General features: G+C 33.3%; 3 protein-coding genes across 4 annotated transcripts; 2 read left to right on the top strand and 1 right to left on the bottom strand.

Moving 5' to 3' along the window:
- The first annotated feature begins 4,433 nt into the window (after positions 1-4,433).
- LOC114378397 (histone-lysine N-methyltransferase EZA1-like) lies at positions 4,434-13,750 on the top strand. Of its 2 annotated transcripts, none has more exons than XM_028336992.1 (17): positions 4,434-4,656; positions 5,107-5,208; positions 5,579-5,850; positions 6,024-6,185; positions 6,500-6,584; positions 6,734-6,889; positions 6,973-7,020; positions 7,102-7,173; positions 8,601-9,232; positions 9,757-9,910; positions 10,529-10,749; positions 11,169-11,300; positions 12,235-12,322; positions 12,442-12,489; positions 12,571-12,699; positions 12,943-13,020; positions 13,136-13,750. In XM_028336992.1, the coding sequence occupies exons 1-17, from the start codon at positions 4,618-4,620 to the stop codon at positions 13,325-13,327; spliced, it is 2,610 nt and encodes an 869-aa protein (XP_028192793.1). In that variant the 5' UTR covers positions 4,434-4,617; the 3' UTR covers positions 13,328-13,750. The 2 variants fall into 2 exon arrangements, with proteins under 2 accessions (XP_028192793.1, XP_028192801.1); XM_028337000.1 differs by having other exon boundaries at positions 8,604-9,232.
- Positions 13,751-16,512: 2,762 nt separating this feature from the next.
- On the bottom strand, positions 16,513-19,583 carry LOC114378414. The gene is made up of 2 exons (XM_028337007.1): positions 19,106-19,583; positions 16,513-17,248 (listed from the first exon to the last, which is right to left on the bottom strand). Exons 1-2 carry the CDS (start codon positions 19,536-19,538, stop codon positions 16,707-16,709), a joined length of 975 nt encoding a protein of 324 aa, XP_028192808.1. The 5' UTR covers positions 19,539-19,583; the 3' UTR covers positions 16,513-16,706.
- Positions 19,584-21,010: 1,427 nt separating this feature from the next.
- On the top strand, positions 21,011-22,475 carry LOC114378424 (cytochrome c oxidase subunit 5C-2-like). Its single transcript, XM_028337018.1, has 2 exons — positions 21,011-21,131; positions 22,059-22,475. Exon 2 carries the CDS (start codon positions 22,088-22,090, stop codon positions 22,280-22,282), a length of 195 nt encoding a protein of 64 aa, XP_028192819.1. The 5' UTR covers positions 21,011-21,131; positions 22,059-22,087; the 3' UTR covers positions 22,283-22,475.
- The last annotated feature ends 10 nt before the right edge of the window (positions 22,476-22,485 follow it).

Consider the following 22,485-nt stretch of genomic DNA (forward strand, 5'->3'; position numbering starts at 1 on the left):
GTTTATGTATTCTGAATATCAAGGAAATTGATATAGCTTGAGTTAGTTGGATTGAAATTTATAGTTTCATGTTCATCTTAAAAAAAAAATTAATAATGAGATTAAAATTAATTGCACGATTTGAATGCAGTTGCAGAGTAACAGTTCTTAATAGGCATTGTTAGTCTCTGACACAGCTGCTCTTTCTTTGCTTTTGTAGTCTTTTGGCCTGCCTTGACTTTTTGTTTGGTCCTTCAAAATTAGAATGGAGAAAATTCTTTTACAAAAAAGTGTGTTTGGTTTAAAAAAGAAACCAGTGAATAACTTTTTTACAAGTTTTGTGCCTTATATCACTACAATCACATAATCACCACAAAAGTTAAACAAGTTTAAGTGTGCCATAAACAAGTTTTGTTCCTTATAGCACTACAACCCATAATCACCACCAAAGTTAAACAAGTTTAAGTGTGTCATCATATAAAATAAATATTCCAAAGTGTGAGACAATTACTTTCTAAGTTGACCACAACTAAACATATAAAATAAAATAAAAAAGACAAGGGTTAGGTCTCGACCCAAGTCCACTAAAGATCTCTCACTATTGGGTCATCATTGAAGTAAGGCTCGTATCATCTAAGAGTTACATGCTCCTCAGGAACATTTCTGTCGCTTGCCCCTATGCGTAACAACATAATCATCACAATCACACAAAAACACGAGTAAGTTCATTTAAATAGAACAAAGCATATAATTACAAGATTGTGAATTAAAAGTTGACAAGATAAAACAAATCAAAACACATTAGAGATTGAAACATTTTTCAAAATAATTGCTAACTAAAGTCAAAGCACATATCACCATGCATATATATATATATATATATATATATATATATATATATATATATATATATATATATATATATATATATATATATATATATATTTACACACACATACATTTATATATATAATGCATAATACTATGCAGACTCTTACTCAAGGAAATTTTTAACTTTGAACGATCAACTAAGCATGTTCCTTAACATAAAATAATATCCATCCATTTGGGGAGACTATGATTGATCCTCCAGATGAATGATTTTATTGGAATAAAATGGTCGTGGGTATTAGCTTATAGCTTATCATGGTAAGGCATGCATTAATCCTAATTTTTAGTGAGATTCACCCGCTCAGAATATTCCCTAGGTCTAAAAAACATTATGATGACTCTTCGACACTGTTGAGATCCCACTAGACAACCCCAACTTATATCCCTATTCTTATGAAACTAAACAAGTATGCTCATCCAATCATCACCTTATAATAATTTTTAGTTACAACATATTAAACCTATCAATAAATATCTCAGAATTTAGGCCCGTCATACGACCTTTAACAACTAGGAATCTCAATCACAAACTCCATTGTACATATTTACATATATCACAACAACTCATCAATACATTCTCATTATACAATAATAAACATTTGAAAAACACTTAGAATATCAAAATGAGAAGGTGGTGTTAGAAAAAATTTGCCCAATGAATCCTAGGTTTGCTCGACAAAATTGAGGCTGTAAACACACCAATTCTCAAGGGTAAATCCGCCCAGCTAAATTGAAGTTCACCCAATAAATTTGAAATATCTATGGGGTAAATTCGCTTGGCAAAACTGAAGTTCACCCAACACATCCAAATTTTAGCCCAACGAATTTATGATTAAAAAAATGCTTACTCTTTGTTGCAATTATTCCCAACGGACACAATTTCGACCAGTGAATTTGTGACAAAAAGCACTTAACTTTCTGTTGCAAATCTGCTCAACGATTTCCATATTCACTCAGTGTTATTTGTAAAACCAGTATGCAAACAGGTTCCTCTCCTTCCCAAAGTTTCAAAGTTTTAAAAACTTTGGAAACCAAGTCATCTCTCAAATAATCCCAAATGGATTTCATCATTTTCAACACACAAACAACCACAAAACATTAGTAAGAAATTTTGGCGAATTTTATCTCAAACAAATTAATTTAACGTATTTATTTTCAACTTTTAACAAACTTAAAGGATTTTATCCCTTATAATTTTACTTCCAACATAATTATAATTTTTACCCCAATTTTTATATTTTTTTTGATAAATTTTATCCCTAACTTTTTTTTGGTAAATTTTACCCCTAATTTTTTATTAATTTTTTGGCAAACTTAACTCCCAATTTTTATGCTTATTAATAGATAAATGACTTGGGATAAAATTCGTGTGTGTTTGATAAAGAGAAAATAATTAACATTGTTGAGAAATTTGTATTTTTTTTTTGCGACTCACATTTTACACTCTACTTTAATTAAAAAAAAATTCTTATATTTTTATCTTTTAAATCAAGCACATCCTAAAAGTTAAAATATGTCAAATTAAAAAGTTGAGATAACAAATGAAATTAAGTCTGTTTAATAAGAACAAATGCAAATCTTATTAATAATCTAACAAACTTAATGCTTATTAATGAGATCGACGCTTTCGGATCGTGTAATTAAAAAAACACTGCGCGGCGTACGGTTTAAATCCCACGGATACTAGTTTCTAAATTAATATTTTAACGGTTAATATTAACCGCGACATAATAAATGTAGGACAGGGTAGGGTAAATTAATTACATTGTCATACAGCACTAAACCATTCTCCTTGCCGCAAAATTTACCAAAGGGGGTTAGTTTTACAAACTAATTCCCCATCTGGGTCTATTTGCAAAATATTTTCTTAGGGGTCACTTTTTGACGTAACATGAACGTATATCGCCAGGCTGAATAGCGATATACGCCTAGGGTGCTTGTCCGGCCAGGACGAATGGTGAAATAGCTGGTACAATGGTTTCGCTATTTTGACCAGCGATTTAGGTGCATAGGGCTGGTCAGAGTAAAAGGTGTAGAGGGTCAAAGCAGGCTAGAGTTTTTTCGCAGAAAGGGCTGGCCGAATAGGCTTTGCATGCATTTCGCAGGAGCCTTTGACGAAATAGGTTGTGCATATTTCGCAAATTCCATTAGCAAAATAGCCTTCCTTTAAATACCCATTCATTTCATGATCCATTTGGAATTTCTAAGCTTTCAATTTAGGGTTTATTTCCTTTCAAAATTTTCCAACTACTGTGTTTAAACAACAGCCATCCTTTCGTGTGCATTTGGAAATTCTTGAGCTCTTAAAATTTTTTGAGTACAGTCTATAAAATTTCTGAGCCTTTCCACTACGTTTGTCAATCTTTCGCATGATATTATTTATTTGAAGTAATAATTTTGAATGGGTAAGAGCAACACCAGCACTATAAAACGCGTGAGAGCAGCACCAACACTTTCTCTATAATTATATTATCAACCATTAGCACTTTCATTATTTTATGTACATATACAACTTGCACGACAAATATGAATCAGCTATCATGCATAATAAATATATATACATGTCTATAATAAAAAAATTTAAATAACTCGTACAAGTATTTAACCAGCACAAGAATGACCTCCAGCAGCCTAAGGAGGAAGCTGAAAAATATTTTTAAAGATTTCACAATCAGCTTTGGCAAAACAAGCAACAAGCAACAAGAGGCAAAGCGGGGGAGGGAGCTCACAAGAATTTTCAGCACCCAACAACATCAAAACAAGGCGCTAAATAACCCCAACACAGGGTGTTTCGCCAGTGGGAATGACAACACCTACATGCAACCTGTTTCGCTGACCAGGCTGGCGATACATACTTGCACCTGCCACTTGAAAAGCGCGCCTACCCCCTGCCACCTGAGGCCTAGCCTAGTGCCCCTGTGTGTCACCAAGTTGACTGGTGAAATCCAAAGTCATTCCGCAAATACCAATGGTGAAATGGATGTCACGCGTCGTTCCCATGCATGTTTCGCCAGCATGCATGGTGATATGCATTTAAAAAATGACCCCCCCCCCCCTCCCATGAAAATACTTTGCAAACAGATTCAGATACGAAATTAGTTTGTAAAACTAACCCCCTCTGATAAATTTGCCTTCCCCTTGCACCCTTCCACCTTTATGTTTATTTTTCAGTTCAAACCACAACACGTACATTATCGTTAGAGTAGAAGCAACAAATTGTTGTTAGTCACAAAAAGGAGCATTAGAATTAGTGCACCCCTTTTCAAAGTGTCCACACACACCCTCTTGTTTGTTTCGTCAGGTTAAGGCTCAGTGAATACTTGCAATGATACATAGTCGAATTTGTATCAACACAAATGGCCTTACCAAATCTTTTGTTTTCTATTTTTTACCCGTACAGTTAAAAGAACTAGACGAATAAAACGTTTTGTAAAAAAAGGTGTGAGGACAAGTCCAAAATAGAGGTAAAATTACTAATTAACTCCCACAAGAAAATAGTGGCGGTGGATAGTGCGTACAAATACTACTTTATTAGATGGCAACACCAAAAATAACGTTGCGTTTGTATCCGGGGTAGGCCATGTCACCAAACGTATCAAAACCCGGAAGCAGTTACTTTCTTTCTCTTCGTTCTTACACACGCCAGAGTGAGTGAGTGAGTGTGTGTGCGTTTCTTTCTTTCTCTCTCGCTCTTCTTCTTCTTCTTCCTCCTTTGATCAACTCCCCACACCGCACGGCCCAACAACGATGGTGTCCAAACCTACCGACTCGGCTTCCAAACCTCGAGTCAGTTTCTCTCTCTTTCTTCAATTCAACAATAACTATGAATGACTCGTTGTTTAGATGCTTCAATTCCTCTTTTCCTTTTCTGATTCATCGGAATCGGTTTCGTAACTATGTTTCAGAATTTGATTATTCATACCTAGAATTTTGAATTTGATCTGATAATCACGAGCGGACATCATTTAAGAGCTCTCTGTTCCTCTGTCTCCCTGTAATTGAATGCTACAGCAATTGAGTTCGCGAGTAGGGATTTAGGATTGCGCTTAATCTGAATTATGGTTTCTGTTTTGCTGTTGGCGCTTTCATCGAAAAACTATGCTTATTAAATGGTCCCTGTTCTGTATAGCGTGAGAATTGAAATTTTACCAGTGCTGCATACACAGGATTTTGTTTTTGGACTTCCTGTTTTTTGTATTTTGAACATGCTAATAATTTGTTCTGTAATGTTGATAGAAACAACTTGGAGAGCCAGCAAATGATGGTATTGGAAGCTTGTCCCTCGAGTTAAATCAGTTAAAAAAGCAAATCCAGGCGGAGAGAATTGTGTGCATTAAAGTAAGATTGATATCGGGTTTCTTTTCGCTCCCGTAGCTTCATTCTTCTTGGAAAGGGTCCTGATTTTTGTAGTTTTTTAGCTGACCTGATAACTTCTTTCTTCCTATTAATTGAGAAAAATGGCATTAACCTCTTACTGGTAACATTTCTACGGAGAGGTAATTTTTTCTAATTTTGTTTGGCTAAACTGGTGGCAAACCTTTGTTTGAGTTTCCAGCAGTTTTTCTTTGCATGTTTCTGGGTACAACTTTATGTTATGATTGCTAATTTGAACTTGAGTTCATTTAATTGAAAATTTCAATGTTAAGATGGCTTCTTTTTGTACTCCTTGCAAGTCAGCTTGCAATCAACCTTAGTTATATTTCTGCAGGAAAAAATTCGGAGCAATGAGAAGAAGCTACAGTGTCATATGTCAGGAGTCCTGTCAGAAACATCAACAAGGGGTTCTTCACAGACAGAGGAAAATAGGAAAAATCCAATTCTTTCTTCAAGAATTGACCATCCTTTATGTAAATTCAGTGGTTTCTCTCCAGTCTGGGGAGACAAGGACCACAACAATCAAGATGTATTATCTGCTACAAGTATCAAAATGCCTTATATTGAAACACTACCACCATATACCTCTTGGATATTTCTGGACAGGTGTTTTACTTGCAAAGATTTAACTTTCTGTCCTGACCTGTTGTGCAATTTTTTTTTTCAAAATTGAAACTACCTTTTTCTTTCCATTTTAAAATAGATACTGATATTTTGAAACTTATTGATCAGTTAGTTTTTAGATTATATTATTATTTTTTATCTTTCACACACATCAGAAATCAGAGGATGGCGGAAGATCAGTCAGTGGTTGGAAGAAGACGCATATACTATGATCAACATGGAAGTGAAGCACTGATATGTAGCGACAGTGAGGAGGAGTTAACAGAACCTGAGGAAGAAAAACATGAATTTTCTGAGGCTGAAGATCGTGTCATATGGTAAGTTAAAATGAATAAGATAGAGATGTTTTTTAAGAAGGTCCATATATTTGTGAAGATTCAATGAAACAATAACAATCTTGATTGTAACATTTATCATTAGCTATATGAATAAAATTTAATTAACATGTAAGGTTCATGCTTTGTTGGAGCTCAAATGGTTGTTTTAAATGTTCAGAAAATAATGCTTTTATTGTAATCCCGAAAGAACTTTAATACCACTTTTAAACTCATAGCCTATAATTTCCATATTTATTCAAATGTTCAAAGTTTTTCCTTTCTAGAATTAATGTCTTGATTACTGAATTTACTAGGATGGCATTTGAGGAATATGGGTTAAACAAGGAGGTACCAAATATTGTTAGTGAATTTGTTGGGGGCACCAGTTTAGAAATTCAGGTAATCTTGAATAACCTGTGGGCATGAGTATATGCTTCATGATTGTTAATCTTAATTATAGAAAAAAATATATATTGCACTGAGTGGATTTATAGTGAGAAGCCACTTTTATTTCTGGGAGTTTTTTTTTTTTTTTTGGAAATATGTAGGAGAGGTACAAAACTATCAAGGAAAAGAACATTGGAAGGTTGGACCAGCCTTCTCAAAACTCAGGAGAATATGAATCTACTATTGGCATATGTCTAGAGAAAAGCCTGAGTGCTGCATTAGATTCTTTTGATAATCTTTTTTGTCGCCGTTGCCTGGTACGTACTAAAGCATAATCTTTTCAGCATTCTTATTGTGGTCACAGTAAGTGCATCTATACTTTTCTGCTTTCATACTGCAGATTTTTGACTGTCGTCTGCATGGCTGTTCTCAACCTTTAATATATCATGTAAGTAACAATGCCCTATGTTGTTTTCAACTTAATCCATAGTTACTTCATCCATAAAGCTAATTTGGTGGTTTACTTCAGAGTGAAAAGCAGACAGTTTGGTCTGATCCTGAAGGAGACAGGAAACCTTGCAGTGATCAGTGTTACCTTCAGGTATTCTTCTTTCTATGAGATTTAAGTGTTTGTGAAATTTTCATGCAGATAAGTAAACAGAAATTTTAATTGTTTTCAATTCTCAAAGAGATGAAATTAGTCAATCTTTTTCCTCTGTTGGTATTTTGTTTAGCATGTTTTCATTGTCTGTCAAATCATTATACAATAAATATGGTGGCATGTCTATGTTCTGTTGATTTATATTGGATTTTGGAAGTAATTTTAGTCAAAAAAATTTGTATGAGGCATGCAGCCTTAACAAGAAAAATGCAATCTCACGCAACCATGAGCCAGGGAAAACATAAAGGTGGAATTAATTATAAGTATTTGGATTTCCAATTGCAAACTTCTTTTGTGCCAATTTCAATTTGATTGCGGCCATGGCCAACACACACCTCCTTCCTCCTTGTTTATTTATTCTTTATTTCTATTATATAGTATATACCTATATAAATAAAGGAAAAGCTTAATGCCAGTTCTACTCCGGGTTTTTAATTTGGAGTGCAAGAATTAGCTAGCACATTCACGACAATACACACAGTATACTGGAAATTTAATATTGTGACAGCATGGCATATATTATATATAAATAAGGTAATTCAATATTTAAAATTTATATCCAGTACACACAAACATAAAAACAATATTCAACCATAATACCTATAACACTGCTAATCTCAAATTCTTTATACCAAGAACACAAAAACACATCTTTCAACAATTATACCATGGAGGTCTTGAAATTATGTTTTACTCACCTCTTAAAGTAGAGTAATTCACGCTTTTCATTTACTTTTTCCTCTTCATATTGACTGTGTCAACAGGATTCTATTTGTTTCTTCCTTCTCCTCAATCCTGAGTAGTCTACTACTAATTTCCCATTTACTAAGAGAGAGATTGTCTATAGAATTCTAGGACAAGGAATCTGACTATCCTTATATAAGTGCAGTTGTATGTGATTTAAGATTGGATTGCATAAGATTTGTTTTATCATATTTGCTTGTTAAATCCTTTGTTATCTTTTCTTTTTTAAACGTAGATCCCCAACTACTTTATTATCTAAATTTATCTAACTATTTATTATTTTATCTTTTCCATTTTAAATAATTCAATTGCTTCAATTAAATTTAATATATATCATAACTATTTTAATTCAAATAAATTCTTATTAAGGCTTGCTTTGCACTTAGTATATGGTGAATGATTCTATGTGTGTGTCAGTATATCTATGTGTGCCAGCTTTTGCACCCTGCTAAAATGTCAACTCATCTGTGTTTTTTGTATTTGATTGCCATTTCAATTGTCATTAGTATAAGGTGAATAATTCTATGTGTGTGTCTGTGTATCTATCTGTGCCAGCTTTTGCTCCCTGTTACAATGTCAACTCATCAGTGTTTTTTGTATTTGATTGCCATTTCAATTGCCTGCAGTTAAAGGTAGTAAAAAATGTGACAGAAGATTCAACTTCTGGGTCTGATCAGAATAAGAGAACTACAATTACAGAAGAGGCAGATGTGATATTGGCTCCCTCCATTATAGAGGAACCTAGTAATCAGAGTATAATACCTTTTCAAACAGAAGTTGATTGTCATGGATCTCTCAATTTAAATGTTCCTATCTCAGTGAGTGTGGAAAAACGGAAAGTCCTAAATCAGTCAGACATGTCACCCCGTGACTCAACACTCCATCCCAATGATTGTCAGAATTCTTATAAAAAGCTGAAGGCAATCTCTGATGCTGTAGTTACTGTAAATAGTGATTCTAGCAAGAAAATAAGTTTGGGTGCATGTGGTGAAAGTATACATACAATTACTAGTGCAATTTTGGACAAATCTGTTAAAGATAACTCAATTAAATTAATAGATTCTTCTAGCACTTGCCCTAGTGATGAGCAGGACAAAAGTATTGGTGATGGACCAAAAGATCCTACAAATGAGACAGAATTTAAGATGTCCAATTCAATGGAGGGGATAGTTGATGGGATGCTAAGTCTCTCAGATTGGAAACCTCTGGAGAAAGAACTATACTTAAAGGGAGTAGAACTGTTTGGCAGAAACAGGTACGGAGCTTTCTGTGTTTCACCTCACATCATTATGTTGAGAAATACAAGGATGGCACCAAATTTAATTGTGCATTTCACCTCACAAATTATCCATTAAGCTTTCTCATGTCTAGTGCATATGTTATATCCATATATCATATCATATTTTTCCTCACCAAGTGGGATAAGGCTTTGTTATTATTGTTTCATACATGTTTTTGTTAGTTCTTTTGTGAAATATTCTTATTTCTTGTGTCAATGTTGAGCTCCATTGCTGCAGCCCTTTTCATTATATTATGCAATTAATAATAATTAATAACTATTGAAGTTTGAATGCACATTTAGCAATTGATTTTCTCTAAACTGCAACTAATAAAATGCATGAATTTGAAACCTCTGTAGGCAACTTCCCCAATTGTGGCTAATGGTTCATAAGTAATTAGTAAATGAAACTAATGCATAGTGCATGTCATAAATATCTACTTCATGTAGTGGTCTAATTTTATTCTGTGCTCATGTCAAGTGTAACTTATACTCTGCAGTTGCCTCATAGCAAGGAACTTACTTCCTGGTCTGAAGACTTGTATGGAAATAGCTAGTTACATGCATTCTGGAGGAGTGTCAATGCCCCACGGATCTATTGTTGCTCCTAGTTCAATCATGGAAGAAAAGGGAAAATTTGATGCTGACTGCACAGTGAGAATTACAACCTCTTCTGTTTCCATCTTCTTTATCCTACATTCTTGTGTCTTGACGTCTTTCTGTTATTTTCTTTTTGGAGGTGAGGGGAGGATTGGTAAAGCTAAAATAAAATTTTCCATATGTAATATACCAGATGGCCCCACCTGTTTGGATAAGTTGTGATTTTGTATTATCTCAATAGGTTATGACCAATTTTTTATTTTTAAGAAATTATATAACCAACATCATTATATTCTGAAGAATTGATATTTCTATAGTCTAGTTGGGCATCAAACTTAATTAAAATATTAATAATCTTTAATTATAGGAAATTTTCTAGCTTTTTTATTTGGCTGCCTAATAAATAGGACGTTTCTGGGTTGAACATGTAAAGAGATTGAGTTACTCTTGAGTTGATAAATGTTCTTTTCTTCTTTATTACCTCCGTCATGATACTCTGTTTTGTATGAGTTCTTCATTTTATTTTAACAAGAAAACATCATTTTGAATTTTAAGCTAGCTGCACTCAAATTTATTATCAAATCTTTGTTCCGACAACTTCTACCAACCTTTATGAGTACCCCCTACTTTAGAAGCAAAAAAAATTCCTTTCCATCTGGGTTTTCATTTTAGGACCAGGAGATGCCATCTAGGTCACGGTTGCTGAGGAAAAGGGGCAAAACAAGGAAGTTTAAATATTCTTGGAAATCTGCTGGCCACCCATCAATATGGAAAAGAATTGCTGATGGGAAAAACCAATCTTGCAAGCAGTATACACCATGTGGATGTCAGTCAATGTGTGGAAAGGAATGTACTTGTATTAATGGTGGAACTTGCTGTGAGAAATATTGCGGGTATGTCACTTTTCATTTAATTATGTAGCTGAATATAATGGAAGAGAAAATTGCAGGATAACTTATATTTCTTGTGGCCATGTGTTATGTGTTGGACTTGGACTATTTGAATTATTCTGTTAGCAATCACGGGGTTATGATCATAACATAACGAGGGTAATCTAGATTGATGGTCAAATATGGTTTCACTTGGTTAGCAAGCTTTTGAACACAAAACAAGAGCCGGTCATTTACTTAAGAGGAGCAAGAGATGTAAAACTGTCCATATGAAGCTATTTCTTCGAAACTCATCTTTTCACTGTTTTGCTAGGTTCCTATAAAATGCATTTTCAACTTAATTTGTGAACTATCAGACCTGACAAATGTAATTGTTAGCAAAATTATAATTTAATGTAATAAATTGGCTCTTCTACCTTCAGTTGTTCAAAAAGCTGCAAAAATCGGTTCAGAGGATGCCATTGTGCCAAGAGTCAGTGTAGAAGTCGACAATGCCCATGTTTTGCTGCAGGACGGGAATGTGATCCAGATGTCTGTCGGAATTGCTGGGTTAGGTAATATGCCAAATATTTTTTTGCTGTGAACTTGATTTTATGACTTCTAGGCTTTTGAATGAACATGTCTCGAATCTATTGCTTCACCTGATCAAGAAAGTCATTGATTCACAAAACCACAGTAATATTTTGTACCCCAATAATCCAGTATTTCAGTGGTACGATGCAAACCTTTGTAAAGTCATATATTTCGACTGACTTGAGAAAATGTTACCTTCCGCTACTTCCACTTCTCTGGCGTCAGACCTGGGAAGATGCAATGTGTCTTTTACATCAACGAGTTAATATAGTTGTGCTGAAATATTCATTTTATGTTCTATAATTTATTTCCTTATTTAGTTAGGATTATTACCAAAAATAAGGGCGAGTACTCTAGGTTTTATCATCACATTACATTACATCTTATTGTAATACAATCACATTTCTCGAGTAACTAAATATCATTCAAAGTTTCTTTTTCTCTCTATTTCCTCCTTCAATGTCTAATAAATGTTATAAAGCTAAAAGCTTCCTTTCAACTGTTCTTGAAACTGCCTAAATTCCTTTAAATTTTTATTGAACTATATTGATTGTAATCATTGACTTCTTAGAACTTTATGTAGAATTGATCCTTCTTCAAACATGTAAATCCTAAACAGATAATTTTGCTAGTAAATTATTCATCCCCGAATTTCACGTCCTCCACAACCCACACCCTACCCCCTCCAAAAAAAAGGGGAGAAACTTTAGAAACCATGAATTGATAACTCTTTACTTCACCTAGATCTTCTAGTTTGACACCACTGTAATTCCCTTTAATGCTGTATCAGTTAAAATCTTCTCACCTGTTTCCCTTTTATGTGTTCTTTGGACTCTGGAATGCCCCTTCCACATCAAATCATTGTGAATACTTTTTTATAAGTTATGTTCTTAACTTCTTATGTTCTTTATACAGTTGTGGGGATGGTTCGTTAGGGGAGCCACCTCGGCGTGGAGAAGGGCAATGTGGAAATATGAGGCTTCTATTGAGACAACAACAAAGGGTTAGTAATTCTGAGCTTAGGTGTTTAAAATTATCTGCATTTCATTCACGTGAATCTTAATCATGGATGCATATAACATGCATTTGGGTCTCACATTGCTTCTTATTTGTGTCTGTCAGATTCTCTTGGCAAAGTCTGATGTTGCAGGATGGGGAGCCTTCTTGAAGGTTATAAATTAATAGATTTGTTTTGTTTTAAAAATTCTTACAACATTAGCTTCTTCTCACTAATTGACGATGATATTTCAGAACCCGGTTAACAAAAATGATTACTTAGGAGAGTACACAGGAGAACTGATCTCCCACCGAGAAGCCGATAAGCGTGGGAAAATATACGATCGCGCCAACTCATCTTTTCTTTTTGACTTGAATGATCAGGCAAGTGTCTCACATCATCTACATTTTCTCGTGTCTTGTGCTGCTCTAGCTCTAGCTCTTTTCTCATTGATTTGAGAGTTTCCTTTATTTTGTAAGAGGTCCAGTCATATATTATTTTTATTATATTTGGTTAGCTTTTGGCAACCAAGTATTTTTCGTCACATTTCTTTCATCGCAAGCTATAACAATATGAGACTGCAAAGTGATTATTTTAGACCTTAAAACTGCTGTATATTTTAACAGTACGTTCTTGATGCTTATCGCAAAGGAGACAAGTTGAAATTTGCAAACCACTCATCAAACCCCAATTGCTATGCAAAGGTAAGTCCAAAAACTCAAGTTTTGGGGAGCTTTAAAGTTATAACCTTTTGGCTCAGTTTCTTGAACTTGATCTTTGAATTGCTACAATTATTGGCCACTTGTACTTGTGGCATAGGTGATGCTGGTTGCTGGAGATCACCGAGTAGGCATATTTGCCAAGGAACACATCGATGCTAGTGAGGAGCTCTTCTATGATTATCGTTATGGTCCCGATCAAGCACCACCATGGGCACGTAAACCTGAGGGTTCTAAGAGAGACGAATCAACAGCTCCTCAAGGCAGGGCTAAGAAACACCAGTCTCATTGATGAGCCTGGGCCAAAGTCTAGCGCATACAAATTTTTGGCTTCTACATTATATATCCTATGCATAAACAAATTTGTGATATCCCATGGGATAGATTCAAGATCAACGGTCACAAAAGGAGATAATTAGTGGTTTGCTGATGCTAATGTGCCTTTAAATAGGCAAGAGAAGCAGGCATGAAGCAAATTAATGTTAGCGGCAACAAGCTAGTAGAAACAAACCTAGCAGTTCGTTTCGGATGCTAGGCGTGACATTTCGGCGAACTTGTTCTGTTCAAACTTGGTTTTGCTCTTCATTATGTGATTGTGAGACATCCAAGTTATTATTAAATGGCTTGGTATTCAATTTGGTTTCTTAGTTTAATTTAAATACTTAATTAAGTTCCTTGGTTTTTGAATATGCAATTAGGTTATTTTGTTTTCTAATTTTATCCAATTAGATCATTTTCGTCAAATTTAGTGAATATCTGTGAGGTGATAAATTTGGTGGTCATTAATTACGAATAATAATGGTTTCGGACTATCACTATATTTATTATTATTTTAAAATTAACAAAATCAAATAAATATAATTTTAAAAGCAGTGAACGAAATTCTCTCTACTCTCTCTCACTCTTCTTTCATTCATCATCATAATGATCCCAAGCAGCAACAAGAACAACACTACTCTCCGGCGGGGAAGGCTTTCTCTGTTGCATTTTAACGAACGCCTCGCAAGCCTTTTGCTAGAACGCTGTAACCAAACCGAGCGCAGATCTAATTCCCGTGCCTCCAACAGACCGGAACACCGCTTATTCCCACATCGCCGCCGGCAAGAGTCGCGTGTGCGCCGTCAAGGGATCTGCGATTCCAACACCGTTGATTGCAGGGAAATCACAAAAACCACCAACAATACGTTGACAGCAAAAGAGAGTGACTTGTTCAGCAACCAATTTGTGTCGAATTTAGAGGTGAAGAGGGTTGTTTTTGGTGAAGGGTTCACCTGCGGCGAGGTAAATGACGTCCACGGTGGACTAATCTGCTGGGGACCCACTACTGAAAATTTGGGAAACATTTCCAATGTTTCCGACACTTTCGGGGGCTATGGTGACGGGTCTGAGCGTCGTTTGCGGCGTTTTCAACTTTTTCGACCCGAATTCATTTTCGGATCCTCCGTTAGATTCGGTTCGATTAGTCTCTCTATCCGCAGGGGCTAACCCTTTCTGCGGCGTGAGAATGGATAACCACGAAGTTGAATGCTGGGGTGATTTGAATTCCTATGTGATTCCAAAATAAGGGAAGATGATCTTCTCCTGGATTGTTATTTTCTCAATTTAAAAATAATAATAAATATAATGTGGATTTGAAACGGTGACAAATCCTAATTGAGGAAAAAGATTCAATTGACTAAAATTAAAAAACAAAAGAAACCATTTGCATATTTAAAAATTAAAGACCTTAATTGAAGCTTAAAATAAATTAAGAAATCAAATTGAGTATTACGTCTTATTAAATAGAATAAAATGTTATGATTTGTGAAATGAAAAAGAAATTTATTAAGATTTTAAGCTGTATTAGATGTGGAATATACTTTAGTCATATGATAGAAGGTTACTATCGTCGTTGTCAATCATATAAATTTTATATAATTTAAAATTTATTTAGTTTCATGTTAACGTTTACTTTTTAAATATGAATAAATATTACTTCTAAGAGGATATATAATTTACTTAAATAATGTTCCTAGATATAATATTTTTAAATAATTTACAACTTCAAGAAAGTTAGTTAATTTAGTAAGTAGCATTAAATTTATTATTAATTTATATTATTTTTTAAAATTATTGAGAATCTTCATTTTACTTTTTTCACTTGATTATTTTTTATCTAATTGTATGTTAGTTATCTTTTTCGATCCTCACAGAAGAGAATGAATTTTTTTAATTAATTTATAACATTTATTGTAAAGTAAATAAGGGTATTTTGGTATATAAAAATTAACAAAAAAGGCAATTTAAAAGATGAATTTTATATTTAGGGAGGAATGTACTATAATATAACGGTATAATTTGTTAACTTCAAGGTAATGAGTCTCTACTTATTTACTCCATTCGTTTTATAATATAAAACACTTGGTAAATTTCAAAGAAAATATTTGGTGAATTATTCTTCTTATTACTCCCACTAAGTATTTATTAAGGGTATCTTTGAAAAAAAATATTTAATTTAATATTAATTTTGTAAAACTGTCGTTTATTTTGAAACCATTTTTTTTCTATAAAATGTCATATTCGGATACGAGGAGGATATATTATTATGCATCTTCCAAAGAACCTCAAATACAAGGTTGTAGGACTAAATGGCTACTATTATTTTTGGGTTATTGTATTTTTGAATCATTTTTAATGGGTTTAAACTCAAGAGATTGTTTAAGAAAATTGAGAACAATTCTACTCAAACCAATTACCAATTGGTTACAAAATGATAATTCATGTATTTAATCTTTATATTATACTTCATAAAATCAAAAGTATATTTAAATCAACTCACTTTTTTAAAAGAAAGCATTACTGGTCTCTTTATAACACTTTGATTATAAGATTTCTAAATGAATATGACATAGATTAAATATGTAAAATCATTGATTAAGTTATAACAATTTCACAGCAATTTATTTATGCACTTGGTAGTGTATTAAATATTTGTATATTAAAATAAAATAGAATATAATCAATTGGTCCTTATCAGTGTAAGTTAGTCTCTCAGTGTTAATAAACTAAAAAAAAAGTCTCTAATAGTTTTTAATTCCTCTCCTTTTGTTAAATCAATCTTGAACAAACCGCCACTTGAAGTGTGAATCACTATCAGAAATAGCGATTAAATAGTTGTATATCAAAATAAAATAAAAATTAATAATTTAAAATAAACTTGTTATATATATGATGTGCTTCTCATGCCTTGTATCAACTGATCCAGCATCATGCGATCACCGAACAAAAGAAAATCTTTGGATGTATCCAACACAACGAGGAATTATTAAATAGTTTAGGACTACAATCAATCTTCATACTTCATATGATATGTAAAAAGTGTTATTAACTATCTTTCTTAAATTGAAAAACTTAAATGTATATCAAATAGAGATTAATCTCGAAACTCTAGATACTTCATAATTCGGAATTACCTATAATTTTTCCAAGACAAAAGGGTAATTAACTTACTCGATCGAGCATCTTATGTTAGGTTGAGATTCAAGGGAAAAGCATTGAGGTCTGAGGCCAAGTAATGCAACAAAACCAAACATAAATAAGCAAAGGTACACCAAATTTCAACTAAACGTCCTGTAAATGTATGATCCCCACATTCCCAGTTCCCCAATGTTTAGATTTCTAGAAAGTATGCGTTAAAAAACTGCCTCAACAATTGCATGCTTCTTTTTTGGGTATCCAATTCCAACCATATGGTTCAGATACACCTTCCCGTCCTTCACAGTTGCTGCTGTGGCCAAGCGATGCTTAGGCCCTGAGAATGTTCCCACAACAGAAGCTGTGTTCCACCCATCAGTGCTCTCCACTAATCTTCCAGAAGGATTTCCAGCAACTACAAGCTTAGTGGGAGACAACAGTTCTAAACCATCTCCAAAAGAAAGGGTCCCTTCCTTTAACTTTATTATCTTCACTTCCTCTCCTTTTGTTAAATCAATCTTAAACAAATTGCCGCTGAAAGTGTGAATCACAATCAGGAACCCATCTGGGTGATAAACTATTCCATTTAGCCCAACCAAGTTCTTATACCACTCTTTTGAAGTAAACAGTGGGTTTCTAATGATTGATATAAGCTTCCCTTCCACCCCAACTTTCCAGATTTTATTGCCTTTTGCATCTGTAACATAGGCATTGCCTTCTGCATCAACTGCAACATCATCTGCGAATGATTTCTCATCACCTGCATCCAATGGAAAATTGATATTGTCACAAAAGGCCCACCAGTTGTATGTCTAAGCTAACACAATTTGAAAAGCTATACCCCATGTTATGAGCCAACGAGATAATAGGACATGCAATTAATAGAGTTACTGACGTAGGTAGGCCATTTCCCTTTGTTTATTATTGACATGCATAGTTCATAACTAATACATTGGGATTTGGGGTCACGGTGCAATTGACAACCATTCATATGTTTTTTTCTTTCTTACATCCTTCTTGCACACATGAATAACACGTGCATGTGCAGACAAGTTTTGTGGCGTTGATATGAATATCAGATAGTGAACTGAACGAACAAACTAATTTGGTGGTATAGATCGAATGTTGAAAGATTTGGGTAAAAAAACTCAAATTTATTATCACAAATTCATAATTATATCCGTCTTACCGTCCATTAGTAGTAATGATATATAAACACTTCATTAATACTTATTATGTCTTTTTAACACCCAACTCTATTATATCAGCTATTATACTTATGTTTCTTTCTTTTTCTCACTTTAGGTGTCACGTAACACCCAATCCTCCATGGATTATTTTAATATCGTTTAACTGTCGTACCTACCAAGTACCAACTATGACACATTATTTTCCACGGGGATTCCCAATTACTTTGTTTAGGTATGCTCATACACAGATTTTTAACAGCTTTATGATAGAAGAAAAAATCATACTCGATCAATAGAATTTTAGTTTTTCTCTCTTATATAATAGTAGAAGAGTAAAACTTTTACCTTTTATCTAGGTTCAAAAACAACTTATTCTACAAATAGTTTCCTGATATTAAAATATTTGGAAGAAATTTTTTTTATAAAAACTCAAAAGGTTAGCATTTATTTCAATCATCCACATCTAGAATCTAGATAGAGGATTCCGTGCAGTTCAAAATTAAATGCACGGTATGCAGCCATAAATACTTTAACAGATTAAGATCTATTCACATGAAAAGGTAACTGTAAAAGATGTTGATAGTACATGTTGCGTGTCTAACTTAAAAAAAATCTACATGTGCGTGAAGTGCAGATATATATGATTGAATAAAAAAAGTAAATAAAGACATAACACGAATTCTCATGGAATTGGCCCTTACAAACGAGAATCTGATACCGTTCAGTTTCATCATGCAACAATCCAAACCATATATTTTTTATTAAATTCCAAACGACATTAAAAAATAGTATGAAGCAGAAACTACTTGTGGGCAAGAGCGTGCTTTGTGCTTTTGTTATAGAAAAACAATTGCTTATTTATATTTTATCAACCTTTTTGAAAAAAAGTATAAACAAAAAGCAATTATTTATTTTAAGAAAATAATGCAAACATGCATTTATTTTTTTGATCCAAGAAAACTAATAATTACTCGTTTTGGGCATAATATCTGTCGCAAATTAAAGAGTTTAATTACTTGTGTGGGGTAATTGCCCTCATTACCCTGATGGAGATCACTGCTCATGATGTCAATGATTATTAGCGATATCATTTTAATCACAATCTATCCATCTTCAATAACTTTTTTTTTTATAATCCTTCTTCGGGTTTATAAGAGAAAAGAAATTTTAACTAATTTAACAGAAAAAATAAATAAAAACTGATCTAAAATTATTTTTTTCAAGATCAAATCCTTTTAATACTCAATTATTCAACCTTCAACTTTAATACATTAATCATTTCTAACATTCAGGTGGTTATTCGTTAGACTTTTATATCTAATAAGCCATTGATTTTTCTATAACATAGGACATGTAAATTAAACTTTATATGAAGAAAAAAAAAACTATGAAAATATTTAGTTAAAGGTAAAGAGATAGAAGCTTACTGGGAGCGCTAAGTTGGGTTAAAAAGAGGCGATTCCAGGTGGAGAGATCATATGCTGCAAGCGCGCCGTATCGATTACCGATCACGTCAGCGTTAACGACGAGGACTCGATTTCTAGGTGCGTCAATGGCGATGCCCAAGGAGGCATTTCCGGCCAAGTGGGTCTCTTTGACCACCGTGACTTCCTCCAACGGCGGCGATGACTCATAATCCTTCTCCGGCAGCAAAACCTGACCAAGACCACCTTCGAAGAAGGAAACAATGAAGCGGCGGTTATGAGAATCCCACTTGGCGCATTCTCGGAACCAGCCGTTACTGTGGTAGTGGTAGACGTGGGTGGCGGGTTTGGCTCGCTCTAGAGTGACGATGATTCCGATGGGTATGGCAGAGAGTAGGAGGAGGAGGCTGAGGAATTTTGGAGAACAGAAAGCCATGTCAGTGAGAAAGAGTTTCGTTTGGTGTTTTCTCGTTGGGAGCGGTATTGTATAGTATATGCGGAAAAATTAATTTTAAATGCAATTGATTTTTTAAAATTGAGTTTAATTTTAAATTAATATGATTTATATTTAGATGTTTTTATTGTAGAATTAAATTAGGAAACAACTTAATAAAAAAATTAATTCAACATAAAAAATTATTCAAAATTATTTTAATTTAAAATTAATTTTGAAAGAAAATCAATTCTACATGGTGAAACCAAATTCGCACTCCTGAGATTTGAACAGGAACAGTAGCACAACACGACAACGGAACCGAGCCAAAGTGCAACTACGAAAGTTTGATAGCAATTAGGTATGGGTTGGTGATAAATCAAAAATGCAAATTTACTATTATTATTCACTAAACAAGTACTACTAACTCTCTTAAAAAACACAAATACTACTAAGTATACTAACTACTATAGGTACGAGATTTCTCTTCCAAGAGGGGGTGGAACGTTATAGGATTTATACCAATTTTATTATTTTGAATATTAAATAATTAATATCATCCAGTCAAAAAAATAAAATTAGTATCATATATAATATGCGTTTTCATACACTGTATATGTAAAGATATTTATTCTATTAATTAATTTTAAATTAGTTAATACATAAGTTAATAATTTTATCAAATATACAGTAAATTTATGATTCTAATGTAAAAAAATTGCATTGTGAGTGTATTTAAACAAAATCCATATAATTATTTTTCTTGTTTATTTTTTATCCTTTATATCAAAATTATATTCTATAATTATAAAACATTTTAAAATCTATAGGTACGACTTTGGGTGTGTTCTCTCTTCTATGATTAGAGTATGGTTGGTGAGCTAGAAAGGAAAAGAAATAGAAAAAAAGATTAAAAGCTGAATTGAAAAAAAAAGTGAAAGAAAAGAAAAATTCACTTATTAAGTGAATTCTAAACTTATATTGAGATATTAGTGTATAATATAATTTCCGCACTCTCTTTTAAATTAATAATACAAGATTTAGAAAAAATGAACTTTAATTTTGAGATATTAGTGTGTAATTCTCAGTAGAGAATTTCCTAAGTTCACCCAAAAGTATATCATTTTCCTCTTAAGAAAATACAAACACTACCTAATTTTATCCCCTATAAATATCTAAAAATTTGCATCTCATAAAATTTACCAATTATTTATTTTTTAAGATATTTTACTAATTATCTATAACTATTAATAATCAAAATTATTTCATTGATGTACATATTTCAATAGATAATTTACCCCTTAATCACTTAATAAATTTTAAATTTTCATTATTTTTATATAATTTATAGTCTTTTTTATTAACTATATTTAAATTTTATTTTTTATTATTAAAAAAATTTAGAGAGACACATTTTTCCCTAATTAGTCATATATAAGAAAAATAACATTTGGGTAAAATGTGAGAGCCCAAACGCAATTCGTGTTGGGCCTAAAGGGCCCACGAAGTAGATACTAAAGGATGCCCTCATCGATGAATGCTTTTGCCCGAACTCCTTCGACGACCGTCTTCCCCAATCGCCTGCGTCTCTCTCTGGTGAGTTCTCTCCTTTCTCTGTTCTTCTTATTATAGATCTTCAAATCCTAGCTTCATATCTTTTGATTCTTCATCTTTTTAACGGTAATCATTTACCCCACTCACTGCGATGAGCTCCGAGAAAATATGCTTGTCTATTCTGTTGACTTTTTTATATTTACAAGAAAAAAAAATTGGGGGAAAAGACAGTAATTCGGTTCAGATTGAAATTTTAGTTGTGAAACATCGAAACATTTTATCAGATAAAAGTATTGGTGTTTATCGGGATCGAATCTGGTGAGAGAGAAGTTATAGAAATATTTTTTTTTTCTTTCTAGTTTTTAGTGAAATTATTTATATACCGATGTTTGGGTTGTGTGGGTTGCGCCTTATGGGATTTTCTGTGACACGTGAATTGATTTCACAGGAAGGTTTCTGAACCAAACAAAGTTGTACCGAGTTGATACTTTGGTGTATATGAACAAGTGTATTAGGTTTAAATAGTGCTTTCTTTTTCGTTCTAATGGTCGATGTAGTCATTGTAGAGAATTGTTTGCTTTCGTTGAGAATACAACTGTCAGGATTTGTGATTTGTTTTGTGGGCTACAGTTTGGTACATCCTGATAAAACAAGAGTGAAAATTTAGGGGTCATTCCCATAATTTTTCACCCCCAGTTTTAAATTTAATGGTGCACCAAACTATCTTGGGGATATAATATATGAGGGGCAATGACTCCTGGGTTCCTCTTATGATTAAAGAGAAAGCTCCAAGAAGTCAATGACATGTCTTGGTGTCTCTTCTATTCTACTTCTCTTTGCTTTGTTTTTCCTCCATTCTCTTGAATAAAAACATACGATCGTATTGGTTAAGATTAATTGGCCTGTTTTGAACTGTATCCAAGTTTAATAGTTATATATTTATAACACAATGTTTTGTAACTTCTGTAGAATTGACAAGCTTAAAGACAAAGTCTTAAATGGCTGGTCCAAGGATTGCCCATGCTACCTTGAAAGGTCCGAGTGTGGTTAAGGAGATAATAATTGGAATAACACTTGGCTTAGCTGCTGGTAGCGTGTGGAAGATGCACCACTGGAATGAACAGAGGAAAACCAGGACCTTCTACGATTTACTGGAAAAGGGTGAGATCAGTGTTGTTGCAGAGGAACAGTGAAAATGTTCTTGTTTTGTTGCCTATGCTCTCCATTTATAGGCTTTTTTTCCCATGCTATATTCAATTGGCTCTTCAACTGTAAATGAGCCAACTTACTATTAGATTGAAAAGAATAAGTTTCTTACACTGATTGAGTACTATGTTGGCTTGGAAAAGTTTCATGCAGTTATGTTTTTATTTTGTGCTTGGCTTATTTTCTTCTT

The sequence above is a fragment of the Glycine soja genome, chromosome 2, assembly GCF_004193775.1.
Source record: "Glycine soja cultivar W05 chromosome 2, ASM419377v2, whole genome shotgun sequence".
Taxonomy (NCBI): domain Eukaryota; kingdom Viridiplantae; phylum Streptophyta; class Magnoliopsida; order Fabales; family Fabaceae; genus Glycine; species Glycine soja.